Genomic DNA, 20,499 nt, shown 5'->3' on the forward strand with positions numbered 1-20,499 from the left:
AGTTGCTTTCACTGTACAAATGGAAAAGTGGGAAAAGGTAAGAACCTAGAAGAAATTACATTAAAAAAATACATGCCATTGTCAGGTGCAAAGCCTGCTGCCTGTTTTGAACCAAATTAAGTTTAACTACATTAATTATAAATGAGAATACACAAATAAGGCTAAAATAGAATTTACACATATGTCATGTAAACTTTAAAAGTAAGGTAAGGCCCAAGGATGGGAAGAAAATAATCTAAATGTTCAAAAGGGCAAGGAGAAGTTTCCCTACACTGGAAAGTTTACTACTTTCTTTTTTTTTTCTCCTAATGGAGGCACAATACTGATGAGCTCTTAGAATTTTTATTGCTTAAAGGCACATCCAGTATATATGAAATAGTCTTTTAACACTGTCGGTCTTTTATAAACATTGTAAATCTTAAAACGTGTACATTTACACACTTTAGTGCTTCAGAGCAATAAAAACTTGACTGGGTTTCCTAAGCTGTGAGTCAGCAGCTTTTTCTCTATTTCACTCATACATGCCTATAGATGTGTGTGCGTGCACGTGTGCGCATGCACACACACACACACACACACACTTATCTGCAAACACACCCATTTTTATCTTGGGTTAGTTTGGATCAACAACAGTACAATGCCAAGGGGTAGTTTCTACAAATGGACTTTCATTTTGTCCTCACTGTAATCTCTAAACCTCTGCTTACAGAATACCACCTGTAGTGTCCAACACCCTCTAAACATGCGTAGCTACGGAGTGCTTTCCTGAACTGGATTATAGTCTAGCCAGCTGCTGCTCTGAGAATTAACCCAGCAGAATTAATTTTCGGACCCTTGAACTCCTTTGGTCACTTGTGTCTGTATCCCCATTATAATCACACCTCACCTACACCAACTACTTCCATTACTGCTTAGAAAATCTGCCTGCTCCCTCGCTCTCTTGACACACTCTCTGCTGTCTCAGAGCTTGGAAAGCCAAAGTTTGTAAAGCATGAGTTAAAGCTCTCTTAGCGTGTCACTGTAGCAGTACATTTTGATTTTTACCACAAGAAACTTAATGAGATTCCTTAGGGGTGTACCTACTTACTGCACGGTAACCAAGACTAAGTGAGCAGCACTTTTTCCTACGAAAGGTCTCAGTTACTGTATAGAGACTCAACCCTATGTATTCTATTTTTTAAGAATATAATTCTTTGCCTGCTTGAGTACCACCATTTTTGGTGTTTACTTAGTTGCCAGCTGTTTCTCTAGGGCTTTAGTATCTAAGGATGAAGAGCAAGGATCCTGAAATGAGTTTTAATTGCTTTATAGCTGCCCTAAGAGCAGCCAGTGTAAGCAGACAAGTAGGGCAGCATATGTGGATTTGCCCTCAGGCCACTACAAAGGTTTTTCTCAGCTGTACCCTACTGATCATTGTGTTTACTTTCACATCAATAGCTAGTGTCGTAAAACTGCACTCTAGTGTTTAAAGTGATTTGATTCAGAGCTGCAGATCACAGGAGAATTTCATGGAAGGCCCAAATCTCCCACTGGATTCCGGCAGCTGCTACTAGAGTATCATACTCAAGAGCAGAATCTGACCCTTAGGCACATTAAATCAAGGCCATATTGAAAAATGGTTTGTGTGTGGGTGTGTGGCTGGAGGTTTGGTGGGGGAGTCTTAACTGAATAGGCATTTTGATCCCATTCAATAAAACAAATCTATCATCTTGCAGAATTTAGAGGAAAAATAGTGGCCACTAGCAGCTCTTCCGGATATTTCACTTTGGGAACAAGACTTTGAATGACTGACTTATCAAGCCTTACAACACAGAATAGGAAAATAATTTTAACAATCACAATTTTAGGATGTTCTTTATCAAGAGTCATGGGCATTGTCCTCAGAGGGAACTGAAGAAAAATAAACTTTTTTTTTTTTTTTTTTTTTTCCAGAGAATCCTAGTGTTGGTGCAGAAGGTGCTACTGTGGAGGACAGTTACTCCAGTCCTGATTGCTTGATCAATGTAGTCAAGTTTCATAAATTAATGATTGTGTACCCTTTAAAAATACTTATCATCTTCCCTGCACTGTAGAGAAAATACTTGCTTTTATCTTTCTGGTAATAAACCAGTTTCCAGTCCGTAAATGAGAAAAGTAGAGACATGCAGGAGGAATAAATTTTTAGAGTCCCCAGTACATGGGGGTGACACCTGCTTACTTTTTCTTATCCTTGTCTTTCTTGGTTTGCTGGGCCCCAGATTGCTGGGCCTGGGACTGTAGTAACTGAGCTGCTGCCTTCTTCTTCTGGAAATTGTTCACCTCCTCCTCAAGCTCCTTCTTCTTGTCTTCCACTTTCTTCTTCTCTTCTTGGTGTGTCCGCTTTAGGAGGTCAAACTTCTCGTGAAGCTGAAGAGAAAAAGAGGAGGACAAGCTTGGTGAAGGGAATGAAAATTTTACTGACGTAATGTTATTTGGATCTATTTAAAAAAATATATGCACCACAATGCTGTACTGGCCTTGACTACAGGAGTGAAGTGCTGTTTGGGTGACTTACTAGAGGAGCTAGGCTAAGATGGTGAAGACCATCCCTTGGAGCCCTGGACGCCTTTGAGATTTGGGCTCTTTGGGTCTGAGAGAATCCTTGCATACGTTTTCTGATAATAAAGTATATATTCATTGTTAAAAGGATAAATAAGAAAATAAAAATTATCCTTAATCCTACCAAGAAATTCACCTTACTGGTAAGAGTAGCTCATTACTTTGAGTCCTGTTTTGAAATGAATATACATTTATTTAGAAACATATACAATGACTACACACATATATACATATTGTTGTTGTTAGCTGCTACTGAGTCGGCTCCAACTCACGACAAACCCATGTACAACAAAACTAAATGTTGCCCAGTCCTGTACCATCTTCATGATCATTGCTATGCTCGAGTCCATTGTTGCAGCCACTATGTATTCTGACTGCCTTCCAATCTAGGAGGATCATCTTCCAGCACGATATTGAACAATTTTCTGTTGTGATCCACAGGTTTTTTTTTTAAATAATATTTTATCGTGTTCTCAGTGAAGGCTCACACAGCAGTTTAGGATTCCCTTCAACAATTTCTACACAAATTGATCAGTGACATTGGTTACATTCTTCACAATGTGTGAACACTCTCAATATTTCCATTCTGGTTGTTCTGTTTCCATCAGTCTAGTTCCCCTGCCTCCTCATATTCTCATCTTTGTTTTAAAGTAATCGTTGACTGTTTGGTCTCATATAGGCGATTTTTTAAAGAAGCACAGTACTTATGGGTAACATTCATTATTTTGTGAGCCAAACTGTTATTTAGCTACAAGGTGACCTTGAGGGTTAGTTTCTGTTCAACGTTTGAAGAGTATCTCAGGGCATGTCACAGATTGAGATGTGTCCCCCAAAACTATGTGTCAACTTGGCTAGGCCATGATTCCCAGTATTGTGTGGCTGTTCTCCATTCTGTGATTGATATAATTTTCCAATATGTTGTAAATCCTATCTCTGCCTGTGGTTAATGAGGCAAGATTGGATTATGTTGAAGAGGATTAGGGTGGGATGTAACATCCTTGCTCAGGTCACAACCCTGATCCAATGTAAAGGGAGTTTTCCTGGGGGGTAGCCTGCACCACCTTTTATCTTACAAGACATAAAAGGAAAGGAAAACAAGTGGAGCCAGGGGACCTCCTACCACCAAGGAAGAAGCACCAGAAGCAGAGTGAGTCCTTTGGACCCAGGGTTCCTGTGTGGAGAAGCTCCTAATCCAGGGGAAGAGTGACGAGAAGGACCTTCCTCCAGAGCCAGCAGAGACAGAAAGTCTTCCCCTGGAGCTGACACCCTGAATTTGGACTTCTACCTTACTAGACTGTGAGAAAATAAATTTTTCTTTGTTAAAGCCATCCACTTGTGGTATTTCTGTTATAGCAGTACTAGATGACTAAGACAGGGCAATAGTACTGGAGAGTCCTCCAGTCTTAACCAGTCCAGTAAGTCTGTTTTTGTTTTGTTTTGAGTTCAAGGTTCTGTTCCACATTCTTCTCCCATTCTGTCAGGGTTCATCTATTGTGGATCTGATTAGAATGGTCGGCAGTGGTAGCTAGGTACCATCTAGTTCTTCTGGTATCAGGGTTGATGAGGCTGTGGTTTGTGTAGACTATCCTGTAGACAAGTAGTAGATGAGTTTCTTCTTTGAGTCTTCAGTTTCCTTCTTTCTCTTTTGCTCCGGATGAGTTGAGATCAATAGCTGTATCTTAGATGGCTGCTCACAAGCTTTTAAAACCCAGACACTACTCACTCATCAAACTAGAAGGTAGAACATAACTCTATAAACTATGTCAATTGACCAAGATGTTTCATGAGACTACGGTCCTAATCCTTCAAACCTAGAAAACCATTCCTGTGAGGTATTTAGTTATATCTAAGAGGTATCCGTAACTGTGTCCCTATGTGCTTTATTATATATATAAATATATGTGTATACAGTCACATAGCTGTATATACATATGCACACACCTATATTTATATACACATATATACTCACGTATACATACCTATACACACATATGCCTACATACACATATATATACTTATACATATATATTTTGTTGTTGTTCCAAAATTATATCTGTCATAGTAATTACCAACAGGTTCTTTTTTCTTGTGTACATTTTGGTGACATCGTTCAACTTCGGTGATCCATAGGGTTTTCATTGGCTAATTTTCAGAAGTAAATCACTAGGCCTTTCTTTCTAGTCTGTTAGCTCTGCTGAAAACTGTCCACTATGGGTGAGCCTGCTGGTATTTGAAACACTGGTGGTATAGCTTCCAGCATCATAGCAACACACAAGGCACCAGAGTATGACAAACTGACAGATGGGTGGTGAATAATAAGATATTTAATAATAAGATGTCTTAAGAAAACTTCCGGTCCTAGACAAACTGAATTTTGAAAAATCACGATACAGAAATACAAAAGCATGTAAGGCAAAGAGGGAGGAAGCAAGCGAAGGAGGGAGCAGGGAAGGAAACTCTTAAGAGAGAATTATAATATTTAGCCAGCTTCCGCTTGCTTCTTAAAACCAACAGCAAAAAAAAGGGTTAACTTTCCTTTCTCTGCAGCAAAACCACCTTGAGTGCTTAGCTATTTAAGTATTCTCTTTCAGTAGTCTTTATATAGATACATTAAAATGGAATGATGAGGAAATTTAGGCAATTTCATTCAGCAATGTTATTGAGCTATGGGTCAAGCACTTGGGATACTCATTATCTACCAGGAGATGCCGACATATCTCACACACACACAATACAATTAGATGAGTGTTATCTATCAGATAGTACTTACGGACCCCTCCACTGTTTAGCTCACTTAGTTGGCTGATACACTGAAAATAGTCCCAGAATCCCAAACCTCACATTTTGAGGCTTATAAATTGAGAAAATATAGCGTTACAAAGATTATTTATTCCTTCCAACCTGAACCTCTGATTAGATCTGCAGACCTAAGATTTAGTTTTAGTCATGGGTTTGCATACTAGGTACATTACCACATAAATAACATTTACGATTCTCATTTTTTTATCATCTGTAAAATAAGGATAAAAATGTCTGACCCACTTTTCTTGCTGGGTTGGTATGCCACTCGTGATACAATGTATATAGATGTTGACATGCTGAAAGCATGCAGTACTGTAAAATGTGAAGTATTAATAAAACACTTTCCTTATGTTCTTTCCCTTGAAGAAGGAAAGAAAGCTTACCTCTTTCTCTGCCTCTTTAAGTTCAGCTTCTTTCTCCTTCACTCTCATAACAAACATTTGTCTCATTTCTTCTTCTTTCTTCTGAAGTTCTCCAAGGAATTCATTCCTTTTTGCTTCGTATGTCTCCTGAAGACTATTCAAAATCCCAAAAAGTAAGGACCATGTCATGAAATTGCATAACAAGAAATATTTCCATCACATCTAATTCCCAAAAAGAGATGCAGCTACTGCTTACCATATGAAATCACAAAAACAAACAAACAAAAAAAATTGCAAAATTTTCTTTTTGGTTATGCAGCGATGGCAAAGACAAGTGTATCAAAACCAGAGTTGAGTCAATAACCAAATGCATGTTTCTTACTAGCAGAGTTTTAGCTTATGTGTCTTCATATAGAGAAATCTGGGCTGGGCAAGCTGGTATCCTCCAGATCAGTATACAAGGTAGATGGTGAAGGCAGATCTAGAATCTAGAAGATGGAGGTGGCATGGTGTAGGGGTAAAATGACCAGGCCTGGTCAGATAGATCAGGGTTTGAATTCTGGCCACACTAACTTATTGACTGATCTTGGGAAAGCCACAACCCCTCTAAGCCTCAGTTTGCTCATGTATAATACATAGATACAATAACATGGATCTTCTACGGATATTGCTATCAGAATTACTGCAGGAGAACTGAGTAAAGCACTTGACATATAGTCAGTGCTTGATAAATATTACTCCCTCCTTTTATCTCCCTCCAGTCTCCAATTTGGAAAACAGACTCAGTGAACAGACTACAGAGACAAGTTATATTACCAATTGTAGATAGAGCTGTTACGGATTGAAATGTGTCCCAAAAATGTGTGTCAACTTGGCTAGGCCATGATTCCCAGTATTGTGTGATTGTTGACCATTTTGTCCTATGATGTGATTATCCTATGTGTTGTAAATCCTACCTCTATGACGTTAATGAGGCAGGATTAGAGGCAGTTATGTTAATGAGGCAGAACTCAATCTACAAGATTAGGTTGTATCTTGAGTCAGTCTCTTGAGATATAAAAGAGAGAAGTGAGCAAAGAGACAGGGGGACCTCCTACCACCAAGAAACAAGAGCCGGGAGAGAGCGCATCCTTTGGACCTGAGGTCCCTGCACTGAGAAGCTCCTAGACCAGGGGAAGATTGATTACAAGGACCTTCCCCCAGAGCCGACAGAAAGAGAAAGCCTTCTTCTGGAGCTGGTGCTCTGAATTCGGACTTCTAGCCTCCTAGACTGTGAGAGAACAAATCTGATTGTTGAAGCCATCCATTTGTGGTATTTCTGTTATAATAACACTAGATAACTAAGACAAGGGTAGAGAGGAATTTTATTTTTATTTTAAATCCCATCTTCCTCCTGACTATGTACAGAACTGAGAGCCAAATATTTTAAACTGAATGCCGTAACTCAGATTTATCTCTAAGTCATAACAAATATTTTTACAGAGAAATCACCTTTGGTAACACAACTTAAGAAAACACACATAAACATCTGCCAACATTTTATAAGGTGCTATTTCTATTTCTCTCTTGTAATTTCCCTAGAACAATAGTTGTTAAAGTAACACACACATCAGCAGGATTATCCACTGATTCCCATGAACCAAATTCATCCAAAGTGCAGACTACAGACTGGATAACAACTGTGGACAACCCCAGCACCATGCAGAGTGACTCTATAGCATCCACATCTGTCCATGCAGAGGGAGATAAAAGGAATTCAGACCACTTGAATGTAGATATACACATCTATAAAGAACTAAACAACTAGAAAATGTATTAATTAGGATTGCCTACACTTCTCTAATCAATACTCTTATTAGTTTCTTCAAAGTAAGCTCGCCTGCCCTCAAGAGTGTTAATACTATCTGTTTATAAACAACCATGAGTTTCCAGAGGTGTATTTAGCTTTCACATTATCTCATGAGACAAAAACAAGTTTGGCCAATATTCACGTTGGCTAATATTAGTAGTGATATTTGGACTGGAAGTTTAAGATGTATGTTGTTGTTAGGTGCCGTCAAGTCTGACTCACAGCGACCCTATAGATGTACAGCCACAGAGATAGAGAAATGTGTTGATAACAGAGCTATAATTTATGAACTTGATTTTGCTTGGTAGCTTAAAATAAACTCTTTGTTACCATTATTTGCGTCAGAATTGCCAAAGGTAGAGGATGACTTGCCCCTGCTATGAAATTTTGGGAGAAACTCAGCTTTTATTGACTTCAGGATTAGGAATATACCTTCTTTTATTTCTAACAAGCAGTGGAATGTCCTGTACAGAAACACTATCTAGAAACATTCCCCAAAATGTGTTCCAGGAATCATTAGTTTCAAGAGATGATCTTCAAAAGACGGGTTCCAAAGTCAAGAGAGTAAAGGGAGGTTCACAATGCACAGTAGATCCCAAACCTAGTGTCACACTGGGATCACCTGGGCAACTATCACTGTATTTTTCTAAATACAGCTTCCTAACCCTGTTCCTGGAAATGCTGATTCAGGGTGTTAGGCTAAGGCAAAGTAATCTGTATTTTTTCAAGGCTACCAAAGTGCCCTGGTGGCACAGTGGCTATGAGCTATGGCTGCTAACCAAAAGGTCGGCAATTCGAATCCGCTAGTCACTCCTCGGAAACCTTATGGGGCAGTTCTCTGTCCTACAGGGTTGCTTTGAGTTGGAATCGACTCGACGGCAATGGTTTTTTTAAGGTAATTTGGTGTGACTAGTTTGCTAACCACTACTTGTCTTAAATGCTCTGAAAAAGCCTTCAGTAAAAGAATCTGTATAACTTTAATTAACTTAGAGTTCCCCAAACTAATGTGACTGTTGAAACTTTTTTTAAGTAACCCACACATGGGACGTATGTTGGGTAATGCTACCCAAAAGACAGAGAACTCTCAAGACGACACTGCCTTATAGTCCCAACCACAGCCTACCTTATGCTCCATTTTCTGGAGATATATTTTCAAACTGTGGGTCACAACCCAATCATGGGTCTTAACCAGAATATTAAAAGAGAAGGAAAAAGTTGAAGAGACTAGGATAGAAAATAGCAGAGTACAGTGCAAACAATTAAAGTAGGTATTATTCCGTGAAATGGATATACTAGATCATGATGTAAAACGTATTTTATACTGAAGGTTGCCCTCTAAAGTTGGAAAACCCTTGTCCTAGAGACATTCTAAGAAGCAACTCTGCCATTGCCCTTCGTCATGAGTCTGGTCACAGTTTTGACATCCTGGGCCAGAGCAGGAAAATGGGCTAAATAAATGCTACTTCTTATTTGATCACTGTATCCTAGGATATGAATCAATTTATTAACTCTAACATTGGAAATGACCACGAGCAACAGAAGAAAAAGAAATCTTAAAGCTTTACCTCAAAGGAGTCATAACTATAATAAATTACTTACAAGTAACTTAGGACAATGGCAGCACCACAGAGTCATGTTCCCTAAGCACCTCTGCCAATTAAGTTGTAAATTAGAGACACCAGACCCCCTCACTAATGTTTCCAGTCATTGAGAACCAGTTCAGAAGGAACTGGTTCTATATTATCCACTCACAGATATCTAATGAGTATAATTTCTTTGGAGCCCTGGCGGCGAAGTGGTTGAGTTCAGGCTGTTAACCAAAATACAGGCAGTTCAAATCCACCAGCCGTTCCTTGGAAACCCTATGGGACAGTTCTACTCTGTCGTATAGGGCTGCTATGAGTCGGAATAGACTCGACGGCACAGAGCAACAACAACATAATTTCTTTTGCAATCTTTAACTATATAAGCTGAATTTTTTAATTGTGATTATTAACACCCTTTTCTAAGTGAGAAATCTGCCATTTTTTTCACAAGGCTTTCAAGTGGCTGGAAACTAAGATTTTTATCTTCTCAGTTACTCTCAACAGCCCTTGGAAGAGGCAGGCTTTACTCATGGAAGTCAAGGGAAGGGTGAATGAATGTTACAGACACTTCAGTTCACCATTCATTCTGGTAATTCACGCAGCCCAATTCTCTCTCAGAATCTCCTGGAACACCCAGTGAAGGGCATGCCAGAGTATGACTATCACCACCAGTAGTTAAGGAGGGATTTAAGCATGTTAATTTATTTACTCCTTAGAACAACAGAATAAGGCCGGTATTATCATTACCTCCATTTTATCAATGGAGACACTTGAAAACACAGATGCTTAGTAAGTTGTCCAGGTCACACAATGAAGGGAGAGAGCTAGGATTTGGACCAAGTTGCCTGGCTCAGAGTGGGAGCTCTACCCACTTCCCTGCACCAACTGTGAGGCTCAGCATTGCACGGCCGGTGAACCCTGGCCTGTTATTGTTAGGTGCCGTCGAATCAATTCCGACTCATAGAGACCCCATGTGACAGACTAGAACTGCACCACAGGGTTTTCTTGGCTGTAGTCTTTACGGAATCAGACAGCCACATCTTGCTCCCACAGAGCCACTGGGTGGGTAACGTTGGCCTAGACACGTCTAAAAACAAATGGCTCTTATGGGCCCAAAAACTTTTTAATCTCCTGAGACAATAGTGACAACTGAGTTTTTTTTTTTTTTTTTTTTTGGTGACCTGACCAGTGGTTAATCAAGAAAGTGTATTTTGAGAATACGAAGGAGAGGTTCAGACAGGGACTATTCCAAAAAGGGCAATGGTGTCTTACAAGAAAAGAAGCTGGGAGTGGCTCAAGGGAGGCACATGATCAGTCCCCACTCATGACCTGTCCCCTCTCTTCTTCTACCCCAAAACATCAGCCAGAGAGGGGCTGGGATCTGGATAAGGAAGGAACCTGGGGACCAGGGAGGCATGAGTGCTCTGGCTGTGTTGAAACATGGGCGTCAATGCTGCAGAGCAGCAGGTGGGTATGAGCAGGACATGAGTGGGAAAGACAACTCTGAATTTTGGCAGGCTTAAGGTCAATGCCAGGGACAGGCTCCGTTAGCTTTATGGTGTACCTCTAAGGGTTAATTATGTTGTTGCTGTTGTTGTTAGCTGCCATCAAGTTGGCTCTGACTCTTGGCGGCTTTATGTATAACAGAATGAAATTTTGCCCGGTTCTGTGCTATCTTCATGATCTTTGATATGTTTGAGCCCACTGTTGTAGCTATTGTGTTACTCCATCTCATTGAGGGTTTCCCTCATTTTCACTGACCCTCCATTTTACCAAACATAATGTCCTTTTCTAGGGATTGGTCTTTTCTGATGACGTGTCCAAAGTAAGCAAGATGAAGTTTTGTTGTTTTTTTTTTTAAGTAACAGATCAGTTTATGGACAACAGTATGGGACAGACAGACTGGGAAGGCACAGGGCCTGCAGTAATGAAATTCCCAGGAATAGACCAATAGACAGGAATGGCGCAGACAGACAGAGGGACAGGGAAACAATATCAAAGGGTAAGAGGTCCTGGCCCAGCCTCAAAAGCTATGTCTGGGCATCAGCTTCAGCTCAGGCCTGGGAACCTGGGGGCTGAGCAGGGCTGGCAGGGGCCTTAGTTCTTGAGGGGGAGCACCTCTCCTCATTCCCTGCTGTCCATCATTCAGTAGGTTGGGACCTTAGCGAGGTGCTATTTTGGGAGCTAGGGAATGGTTGGTCTGGACAGGCAGAGGGTCAAGGCTCTCGGAGGCACCCTTGGGGAGGGCACCGTCTGGGTGGTGTGGGGTTAGTAGCAGCAATGGGGGGAGTCTGGTCAGGTACCAGGGATCTGAGGTGGGAGCATTCCAGTTTTATTTATTAAGACTTAACTACAGCCCAATGTTAAGTAGCCTGTTACCGGCTTGCCCAGCACCTCATTTTGTAATAATACATAGAGATGACTTCTGCCATTTACTTGACTGGGCCTTACGGTCACTTTCTGCTCTATAAACATGTGGCATAAACACCAGTGAGGCCTAGAGAACAAATGGTGGACACAAGGTGCTCTAAGAGAAGGATAAACTGCATTGTACACCCACATGGCAATCCACTACTTTAAGAATATAAAAAACCTTAAGCCCTTCATTTATGCTCCTCCAAACTGACCCTAAATTCATATGGAAAAAAATCTTATAAGAATTTCCAGGACTGGTGACTTCAAAGACGAAATTCATAAAATCACTCATAAAGACTGTGGCTTTTGCTTTTCCTCAATCCTTCATCTTCTGGCAGGGTCACCTCACCCTACTACTCCCTCAGTGTGGTCTCAGGTCCACAAGACGTAATGGGGATCCGAAGTCCTCAAAGGGAGGGCTGAGTCCCTCTTAAAGTCCTAGTTTCCAAGAAAAGGAAAATCTAACTCATTTCACATTGCTATTTGCCAAGATATGTGATTCAAAGCTAACTGTTATGTTCTAAATGATCTTTCCTGCACCAGGAGGACACCTGGGTTTAAATGAGTGGCTTTCCAAGAGGAGAAATGGTTTCCTGTTTAAATGAAAAACCTGTTCCCAATTATTGGGATAATAGAAGGTATTCATTTTCAGAAGTTCTACTTTTCTCTACTTCTTGTTTTCTTATATAGGGGAAAAAGGCATTGGTAATAAATTATATGTATGTATGTATATATTGTTGTTAGGTCGATTTTGAGTCGATTTTGACCAATAGAGACCCCCCATGTGACAGAGGAGAGCTGCTCCATACGGTTTCCTAGGCTGTAATCTTTACGGGAGCAGATACTCCATTCTTTCTCTCTTGGAACTGCTGGGAGGGTTTGAATCGCAAACCTTTCGGTCAACAGCTGAGTGCTTAACCATTGTGCACCAAGCCTCCTTGTGCACCAAGCCTCCTTGTGCATGTATATACATATGTATATACGTATGTATATATATGTATGCGTGTGTGTATACACGTATTCTCATCAAAGGACACATCAGGCTGATAGAAATGGAATCAAGTGGAGGGGGGAGATATATGTGGATAAAGCATATTCTCTAAAAGTCAAGAGCTTCAATGTTGTCTCCCACCGATTCTGACGCGCCCTAAAGACAGGGAGGCCAAATGAGCTGGATCAGCAGCTCTTCCAGGCCCTGTAGAAGCCCCGCTAGACCTACGCAACTCCACCTCTCTCCTGGTGGGCAGTTACTCTGGGATTGCAGGAGGTGCCTAATAAAAATGCCAGCAACAGAGGCAGCGAAGGGGGCTGCATGTCTGCACCAGCAGGGAAACCATCCCCATGTTCCCAGAGAACCTATGGAGCCCAGTCAAGATGATGGGTCGTCATCTTTGTCCCAGAAGGTAGACTTAGGCCACCCAGAAGTTTATAGTGGTGGTCCACAAGGCAGGAGGCTAAGGGGATTGCAACACAGACTCAGAGTTGAAAAGAACGTATTTATGCTGATGGTTCTTAACATTTTGGGGGGCAAAAGACCTCTAACAAACCTGAGTCACATGCATTCAAACTTTTGCAGGCAGTTCATGGGTCACAAGTTATGATCTAGTCTAGGAGTCAGCCAACTACAGCCTGAGGGCCAAATGTGGCCCACCATGTGTTTTTGCAAATAAATTTTATTGGAACACAGCCACACCCATTCATTTACATGTGGTCTATGGCTGCTAGATGGGCACTAAAACCAACAAAATCAAACTGGTTGCCATCGAGTCAATTCTGACTCATAGTGACCCCATATATTTCAGAGTAGAACTGTCCTCTATAGAGTTTTCATGGCAGTGACTTTTCAGAAGCAGATTGCTAGGCCTTCCTTCTGAGGTGCCTCTGCGTGGGTTTGAACTGCCAGCCTTTCATTTAGCAGCCCAGTGCTTAACTGTTTGCACCACCCAGGGACTCAGAAGGGCACTATAAGGGCAGAACTGAGTCCTTGTGGCAGAGAGCAAATGTACTGCAGAGCCTAAAATATTTACTATCTGGGCCTTTCTAGAAAAAGTCTTTTTATTAGCTCTGACCATTCCCTGACCTAGTCCAGCTCCTCATTTTATGGATAAAGAAACTGAGGCCCAGATGGGTTAAGGATTTGAGCAGTAGCAGGGCCAAAACTTGAACCCAGACTCCTGACTCCTTGCCCAATGCTCTTCAGTACTGTCTGGGTTTGAAGAGGGAGAGAGGCAAATAAGTTCAATTTTACGGCAGTTCCTTTTCTTCCCACCTCTATGCAAGAAAACAAATAGTTGATGAAACAGTACAGATAACCTTTCCCTAACAAAAATCATTTTTATCAAATTTAAAAACCACAGAGTTGACTTGATTTTGTAGGGACTATTTTCTGGTGAAGGAACCCGGGTGGCACAGTGGTTAAAGTGCTTAGCTGCTAACCAAAACACCAGTGGTTTGAACCCACCAGCTGCTCAGCTGGGAGAAAGATGTGGCAGTCTGCTTCATAAAGATTTACAGCCTGGGAAATCCGATGGGGCAGCTCTACTCTGTCCTATATGGTCACTATGAGTTGGAATCAACTTGGCGGCAGTGGGTGGGTGGGATTTTCTGGTGAATGCATTACAAGGTTCAATAGTTAAACTTGTGTGCATAAAAAGGAATCCTATAACTTGCCCCAGAAAGTAACATTTCATATGGTTAAAGATGGCTGTTTTACAAGCCCCCAGGGCAGGATTTAAGAGGCAGACTAGAACTAGTTACAAGTTCTAGTCCTTTGTCTGGGGACTCTATTTGTTCTCACCAAATACACAGATGCCCACAGCAGTCCATGGGACTACCATAGCAAGGCACCAGCCCAGATATTTCTAAGGTAATTTCAAGGAAATAAATGCCTTTTGTCCCAGGGGGACGAATCGGCCCACCACATGCACAGCTACACTGTTCTACAGTCAGTTGGCTCCTATACATCACAGTATGAGTTACAAAAAAAGGAAGAAAACAGTCTTCTCCAAAGGACTGTGGCCCCCAATCGGTGGAGGCACTGAGCCCAGAAACACCTCTCAATCCAAGTCCCTCATAAGAAATTGCTTGGGTTCAGTCCAAAAAAGTGATTCTCTCTTGTACCAGGAGGTAGCGAACCTGGCCGGACAGCCCCAACTTCCACCCTGACCTAGGGCAGTCCCTCCATTCACCAAGCCTGGCTGCGTGGGCAACTACCCTGACCACTGGTTCTGACAGGGACCGGGTTATTATTGCTAGCCACCAATTCTACATTAATTCCCATAGTCGCCCCATTCACACTTTGCCTCTTCATCTCCATCTGTCAATTATGTGGGAAAACACATGCTAGATTTTTTAAAAATTATCCTTTTTCCCATCCACCCATTGGTGTTAGAATTGAACTGAACTAATAAAAGCTATTAAGGGAACTTCAAAAAGTAAGAACCTTGAGAAGCTAAAGCTGCTTGGTAAAAATGAATGAGTGAAACCTGATCAGCAGCTGCACCTTTTTGAATGCACTGATCAGGTGCTGCACCTCTGAAAGTACAATGGTTAATAGCGTGGGCTCACGAGCCAGATTGCTAGGGTTCAAATCCCACTCCCATCGCTCACTACTTGTAGGACCTTTGGCGGGTCATTTACACTCTCAGTGCCTTAGTGTCCTTGTCATGGATTGAATTGTGTCCCCCCAAAATGTCTGTCAACTTGGCTGGGTCATGATTCCCAGAATTGTACGATTGTGTACTATTTTGTAATCTGATGTGATTTCCTTATGTGTTGTAAACTCTATCACTACGCTATAATAAGATGGATTAGCGGCAGTTACACTGATGAAGTCTACAAGATTAGATAGTGTCTTAAGCCAATCTCTTGAGATATAAGAGAAAGAAGTGAGCAGAGACACATGAGAACCTCATACCACCAAGAAAACAGTGCCAGGAGCAGAACGCATCCTGTGGACCTGAGGCTCCTGCGTTGAGATGCTCCCAGACCAAGGGAAGACTGATGCACCATAAGGACCTTCCTCCAGAGCTGACAGAGACAGAAAGCCTTCCCCTGGAGCCGATGCCCTGAATTTGGACTTGTAGCCTACTAGACTGTGAGAAAATAAATTTCTCTTTGTTAAAGCCATCCACTTGTGGTATTTCTGTTACAGCAGCATTAGATGACCAAGACAGTCCTCATCTGTAAAATGAGGGTGATAATAATGGCATCTACTACATCAGTTAAGAAAATGAAAATAAAGTGGTTGTCACAACGCCTGGCAATCCCGGCTATTAATCTTCCCACACCAGGTCCCTTCATCAATGACAAGCCAGCAAGGCATTTCTGTGACGTACCAAGGCATCACTCCCACCACTGACTGGGAGACATCTGATTGCTAGGTCCCCTTATACCTGAACGGCTTGCTGTCAGGATCAGTGTCCTTGAACCCCATCTCCTCAAGCTTACAGCGACGATACAATTCATAGTGGCGAGTGTGAGTCTGTTCTCGCAAGTCTTCCATGTTCACACGGATCAGCATCTCTCGAAGTTTCACAAAATCACAATGGTTTTCATTCTCAACTGCAAGAGATGAAAATAAAAGGGGTAAGGTAACTATCAGCAACGATGTCATGAAAACCTGAAGCGATACTTCCAAGATGTTGTTACCATCACTCCTGAAATCTCTGAGGTCTCAAAGCCACCTGAAGATCCTTTACTGGAATCACCCTACCTCACTAATGAAGACAACATTGACCATAATGCTGATGATGACCATAGTGACTGCGAGTGCCTACTCAGTGCAGGGAACTAAGGGAGGAACTTTACAAATATTTACAAATCTCACAGATTCTTTACTCTTCATACTAATCCTGCAAGGCAGACATTGTGACCCTTGCTTTGTAGATGCAGAAGCATGGCAAGCTGACCTTCCAATTAGAGGTAGCAGAGTCTAGATTCAAACAGTTACATCTGGCTCCAAAGCTAAGCCTATTTCCATAGTCCATGCTGTCTGGAATGGTACAAGGTGGTTTTGTAGATACTACCTCATTTAATTTTATCAACAACACTGTGAGGAAAAGAGTTTCCTTATTGTACAGAAATTGGTAAGATTCATAAAGCTTATGCAAATTTTCCTAGGGATTTTAAAGGTGCTATGTCTTCTCACAGATTCACTCAGAACAAAGGAAAAGGTAGACTGATACATCTTAAACCAACAGGACACTTTCTATAGTTATCCTACTTAACCTATAGCATAGATATCCTCCTTCAAAACACACAAGGGTAGGTCAAAGCATCCTTGCCCCTCTAAGTGACATACTAGAATCTTCTTTAGGTTAGAAACTGTGGTTATGCCAAGTATAGTTCAGACATTCTCATAATGCTCAGATGTTTACTGAGATAACATTTAATTGGAAGAGGTTTCCAGAGATGATGGAGAAACAAGTACCTTCTTGTTTGCCAAGAAACTGTTTGCAATTTTCTCATAGTTTGCTGATGGAACGGGCTGGAACTCCTAGAGAAGAACTCTTTTCATCTGGATTGCATACTGAATTTCCCACACAACACAACACTCTTGAATGGCTGCCTCATTGGCACTAGGGCTTTGCAGCCACTTCTCTCCATTGTCTACTACCTGGTCACCATTTCTTCCTTCCTCACCTCCATAGAACACCACTGCCAGGTGTGAAACACCACCACTCCCTCTGCCTGCTCTCTGATGAGGACCTCCCCAAACAAGATGGGGAGGAAAGAAACATGGACATTCACCACATAGATTAATATGAAGCATTCCTTCCCCGTGATGTGCACATACCCTGCACTACACCCCAAGGGTACTGCCTGGCCTTTGCCATCTTGTTGCCGATCTTCACCTCTTCGGTGCTGCCAACCACTGCAAATGGGAGATGGACCTGCCAACCAACAGAAGCACAGAGAGTAGTTATCTTCCACAGCTCCGTTAAAGATGTGTTCTCCACAAGACTCTACTTTCCCTACTTCTGCAGGCCTCTATTTAGTAGCAAGAGAAAAATGGGTAGAACAAGTAGGAGACTCTGCAATTTAGTGAGGGTACACTATGTGTATCCTACTGCCCCACTACCAAATACTGAATATTTGGTATGAGCTAGATTCAAGAGGAAACCATACAAGGCTTTGTAAATATATGGCAAGTTCAGACGTGAGCTACTCAATATGCCTACCACTAACCATACATGGTTATTGATCACTTGAAATTGGACTCGTGGGATTGATGAACTGAATTTTTAATTTTACTTAATTTTGACTAGTTTACATTTAAATGTAAAACCAGAAGCACTGTAAGATATTTTTCTCTTAGACACAACTTTACGGTTTGGGTAAGACAGTATTTCACTTTGCTTTAAAGTCAAACAAAATCTTCTAAAAAGGAAGAACCAGTTTTGTCAATGTGAATGTAAAAAATAAAGGAAAATGATTATTTCTATTCCTATTGGAAAAGTTTTAAGTATATTTAGAGCAACTTGGGTATATGAATCCACTTTTTCAACTGTAAACCTTATTACATGTAAATGCAAATACAGATCAAGTATTTCCAATGGCAATTTAGCAGCCTAACTGAGATGTGTGTTAAGGGTAAAATAGACACTGGATTTCAAAGACTTAGTATGAAAAACGGATGTAAAATAGCTCATTAATAAGTTTTTTATATTGATTACCTGCCGAAATGATGGTATTTTGGATATAGGGAGTGAAATAAAATAAATTATTAATTTCATCTATTTCTTTTCACTATTTTAATGTGGCTACTAGAAAACTTTAAATTACTTATGTAGCTTGCCTTATATGTCTATTGAATAGTGCTGCTTTGGACAGCTGGTCATTGCACAAAATCTAATCAGAAATACTTTAGCCTAAATTATTGGCTCAAGCCTTGCATCCAGATTGATCTCAAGCAGAGATGGTGTTCAAGATAACTGATCCTTTCACACTGATGTATTTGGTAGCTGTGGCTACACTGTAGTGGGAAAACATACTAATTCCATTTTTTTGTCTATTATAAGAATAAGAAGATTTGAAATGGCTGCTTAGAGAATTATTACTTGGTATTCCTTGGTCTGGTGTTCCTCCACTACATTTAAGTTTAGAAAGAAGGAACAGTGTAAAGCCATTTCTCGCCCACGGGAAGTTTGGCAAAATCCTCAGCCCAGGTTGCCCAAGTGGCTTTATGTCTGATGCTCAAGGATTTAAAATTTCTAGTTTATCTCACACACTATAGAAGAAAGTGGATTCTCCTTTTCAAATTCCAAGTTTAAAACTGAAATGTCTTCCCTGAAGTTGAGGGGCAGCAGGACCCTCCTGTCCACATATTTGTATACTGACCAAGGGAATTTTATTCTCCACTCAAACACAGTGACAAAACAACCCGAATGAAATCTGTTTTCCTCATATTTCCACTCATCATATGGGATTTTACCAGCAGGAATTGGTTGCAATGAACAGCCTAAAAGAAAATGTCTTGATAAAGAGCAAGATTAATTTGAGAATGCCAAAGATCTTCAGTTCTACTAAACTGATAAAGACAGAGAGACAGCAAAGGCTCACAAGTATTTTTAAGAGGTTTAACACAAATGTAGTTTCACGTTCCTACTCATAAAAATGATTTAAAAAGATGGGGAGGGACAGAAAGAGAAAATTATTAGACAGTATTTATTCATGGTATTCCCTGGACTCTACACTGACACCCCAAATTGCAGTTCTGCAGTAGAAAAGACAAGTGACATCTCAGCCAAAGCTTTTGACCACACTATAAAACAAGTACACTGCTCTGCTTGGGTGGCCCATAACATAAAGATTGAGAGTGCAGGCTCTTACAGCCAAACTGGCTGGGCTCAAATCCTACCTCCACCACTTACAGCTGAGCAATCTTGGGCACTGTGCTGAGTTCCTCATATGGGAGGTAGGAATAATAGCACCTGCCCATGGGATTGTTGTGAGGATTAAATATAAAGCACTTGTATACTGGCTGGTACATAGTAAATGCTTCATAAATGTTAGGTACTACTATGATTTTGAAGTTCAGCAATACTCATAACCAGAGAATTTTAAGACATGGAAGAGATCTCACATACAGTTCAATCCTCTGTACAAACTCCTTCTACAGTATCTCTTCGAAGTGGGTTGAAACAGAATCTGTTGTTCACCAATCACTTGTAATGTGAGCCCACTACTTCAACAACATGTTTCTTCCACTATAATGGCTCCAATAGTTAAACATTCCCCTAACACTGTACCAAAATCCCTCCTGCTATTTTGTCCATTAGTCTTGGTTTGGTCTTTTGAATACATCTCCTTTTCACAGTCCCTCATGCCTTCTATTTCCCAGGAGGAGCCTGCTCTCTGGTTTCTTCCAGATATTCTTTGTGTGCCAAGGATTCCTGACACTTTCCTATCCCAGCCATAGGAGTGTGACAGCCAGAGTAGATCATACAACTCAAAGTGTCACCAGACTAGGGCAGAGTGGGGCTAAACTATCTCTACGTTAATGAGATTCTAAATTTTAAATTCACATAGTAACAATCCCAGAGAAGAGGAAAAAGATATGCTTGTTTTCAAAGTCATAGTCATACTGGGAACAATTTAAGGAAGAAATTCCTCCTAAAGGGATACAGCCTTACAGAAAAAGTCCGTATGTTGAACTGAAAAAACAAACAGCAGTTTTGTGGAGTAACTCTGATCCCTCAAATTACAATGGGAAACAACACAGGTCTGGGGATCAGAAAGGCAGGGCTGAAATCTCAGGGCTGCTACTATCCACATGGCTTTGGGCAAGTTATTTAATTCTCTAGATAAGCCTCGATATAATTCCATTTATACGAAATGTCTGGAATAGGCAAATCTGTAAAGACAGAAAGCAGACTAGTGGCTGCCAAAGGCTGGGGTGTGGGGA

At 41.1% G+C, this 20,499-nt stretch overlaps 1 protein-coding gene across 3 annotated transcripts in view; it reads right to left on the reverse strand.

The window, feature by feature from the left end:
• The window catches only part of SEPTIN11 (septin 11), a 112,664-nt gene that overhangs the window by 7,250 nt on the left and 84,915 nt on the right, over positions 1 to 20,499 (reverse strand). For all 3 annotated transcript variants that reach the window (XM_023737622.1, XM_023737623.1, XM_004383122.1), the window contains 4 exons: positions 17,389 to 17,485; positions 15,986 to 16,154; positions 5,763 to 5,895; positions 2,198 to 2,385 (listed from right to left, as the gene is read on the reverse strand). In XM_023737622.1, the coding sequence (XP_023593390.1) occupies positions 2,198 to 2,385; positions 5,763 to 5,895; positions 15,986 to 16,154; positions 17,389 to 17,485 (587 nt within the window). The remainder of the gene's footprint in view (positions 1 to 2,197; positions 2,386 to 5,762; positions 5,896 to 15,985; positions 16,155 to 17,388; positions 17,486 to 20,499) is intronic.

This window comes from Trichechus manatus, unplaced genomic scaffold (genome assembly GCF_000243295.1).
Source record: "Trichechus manatus latirostris isolate Lorelei unplaced genomic scaffold, TriManLat1.0 scaffold00105, whole genome shotgun sequence".
Lineage (NCBI taxonomy): Eukaryota > Metazoa > Chordata > Mammalia > Sirenia > Trichechidae > Trichechus > Trichechus manatus.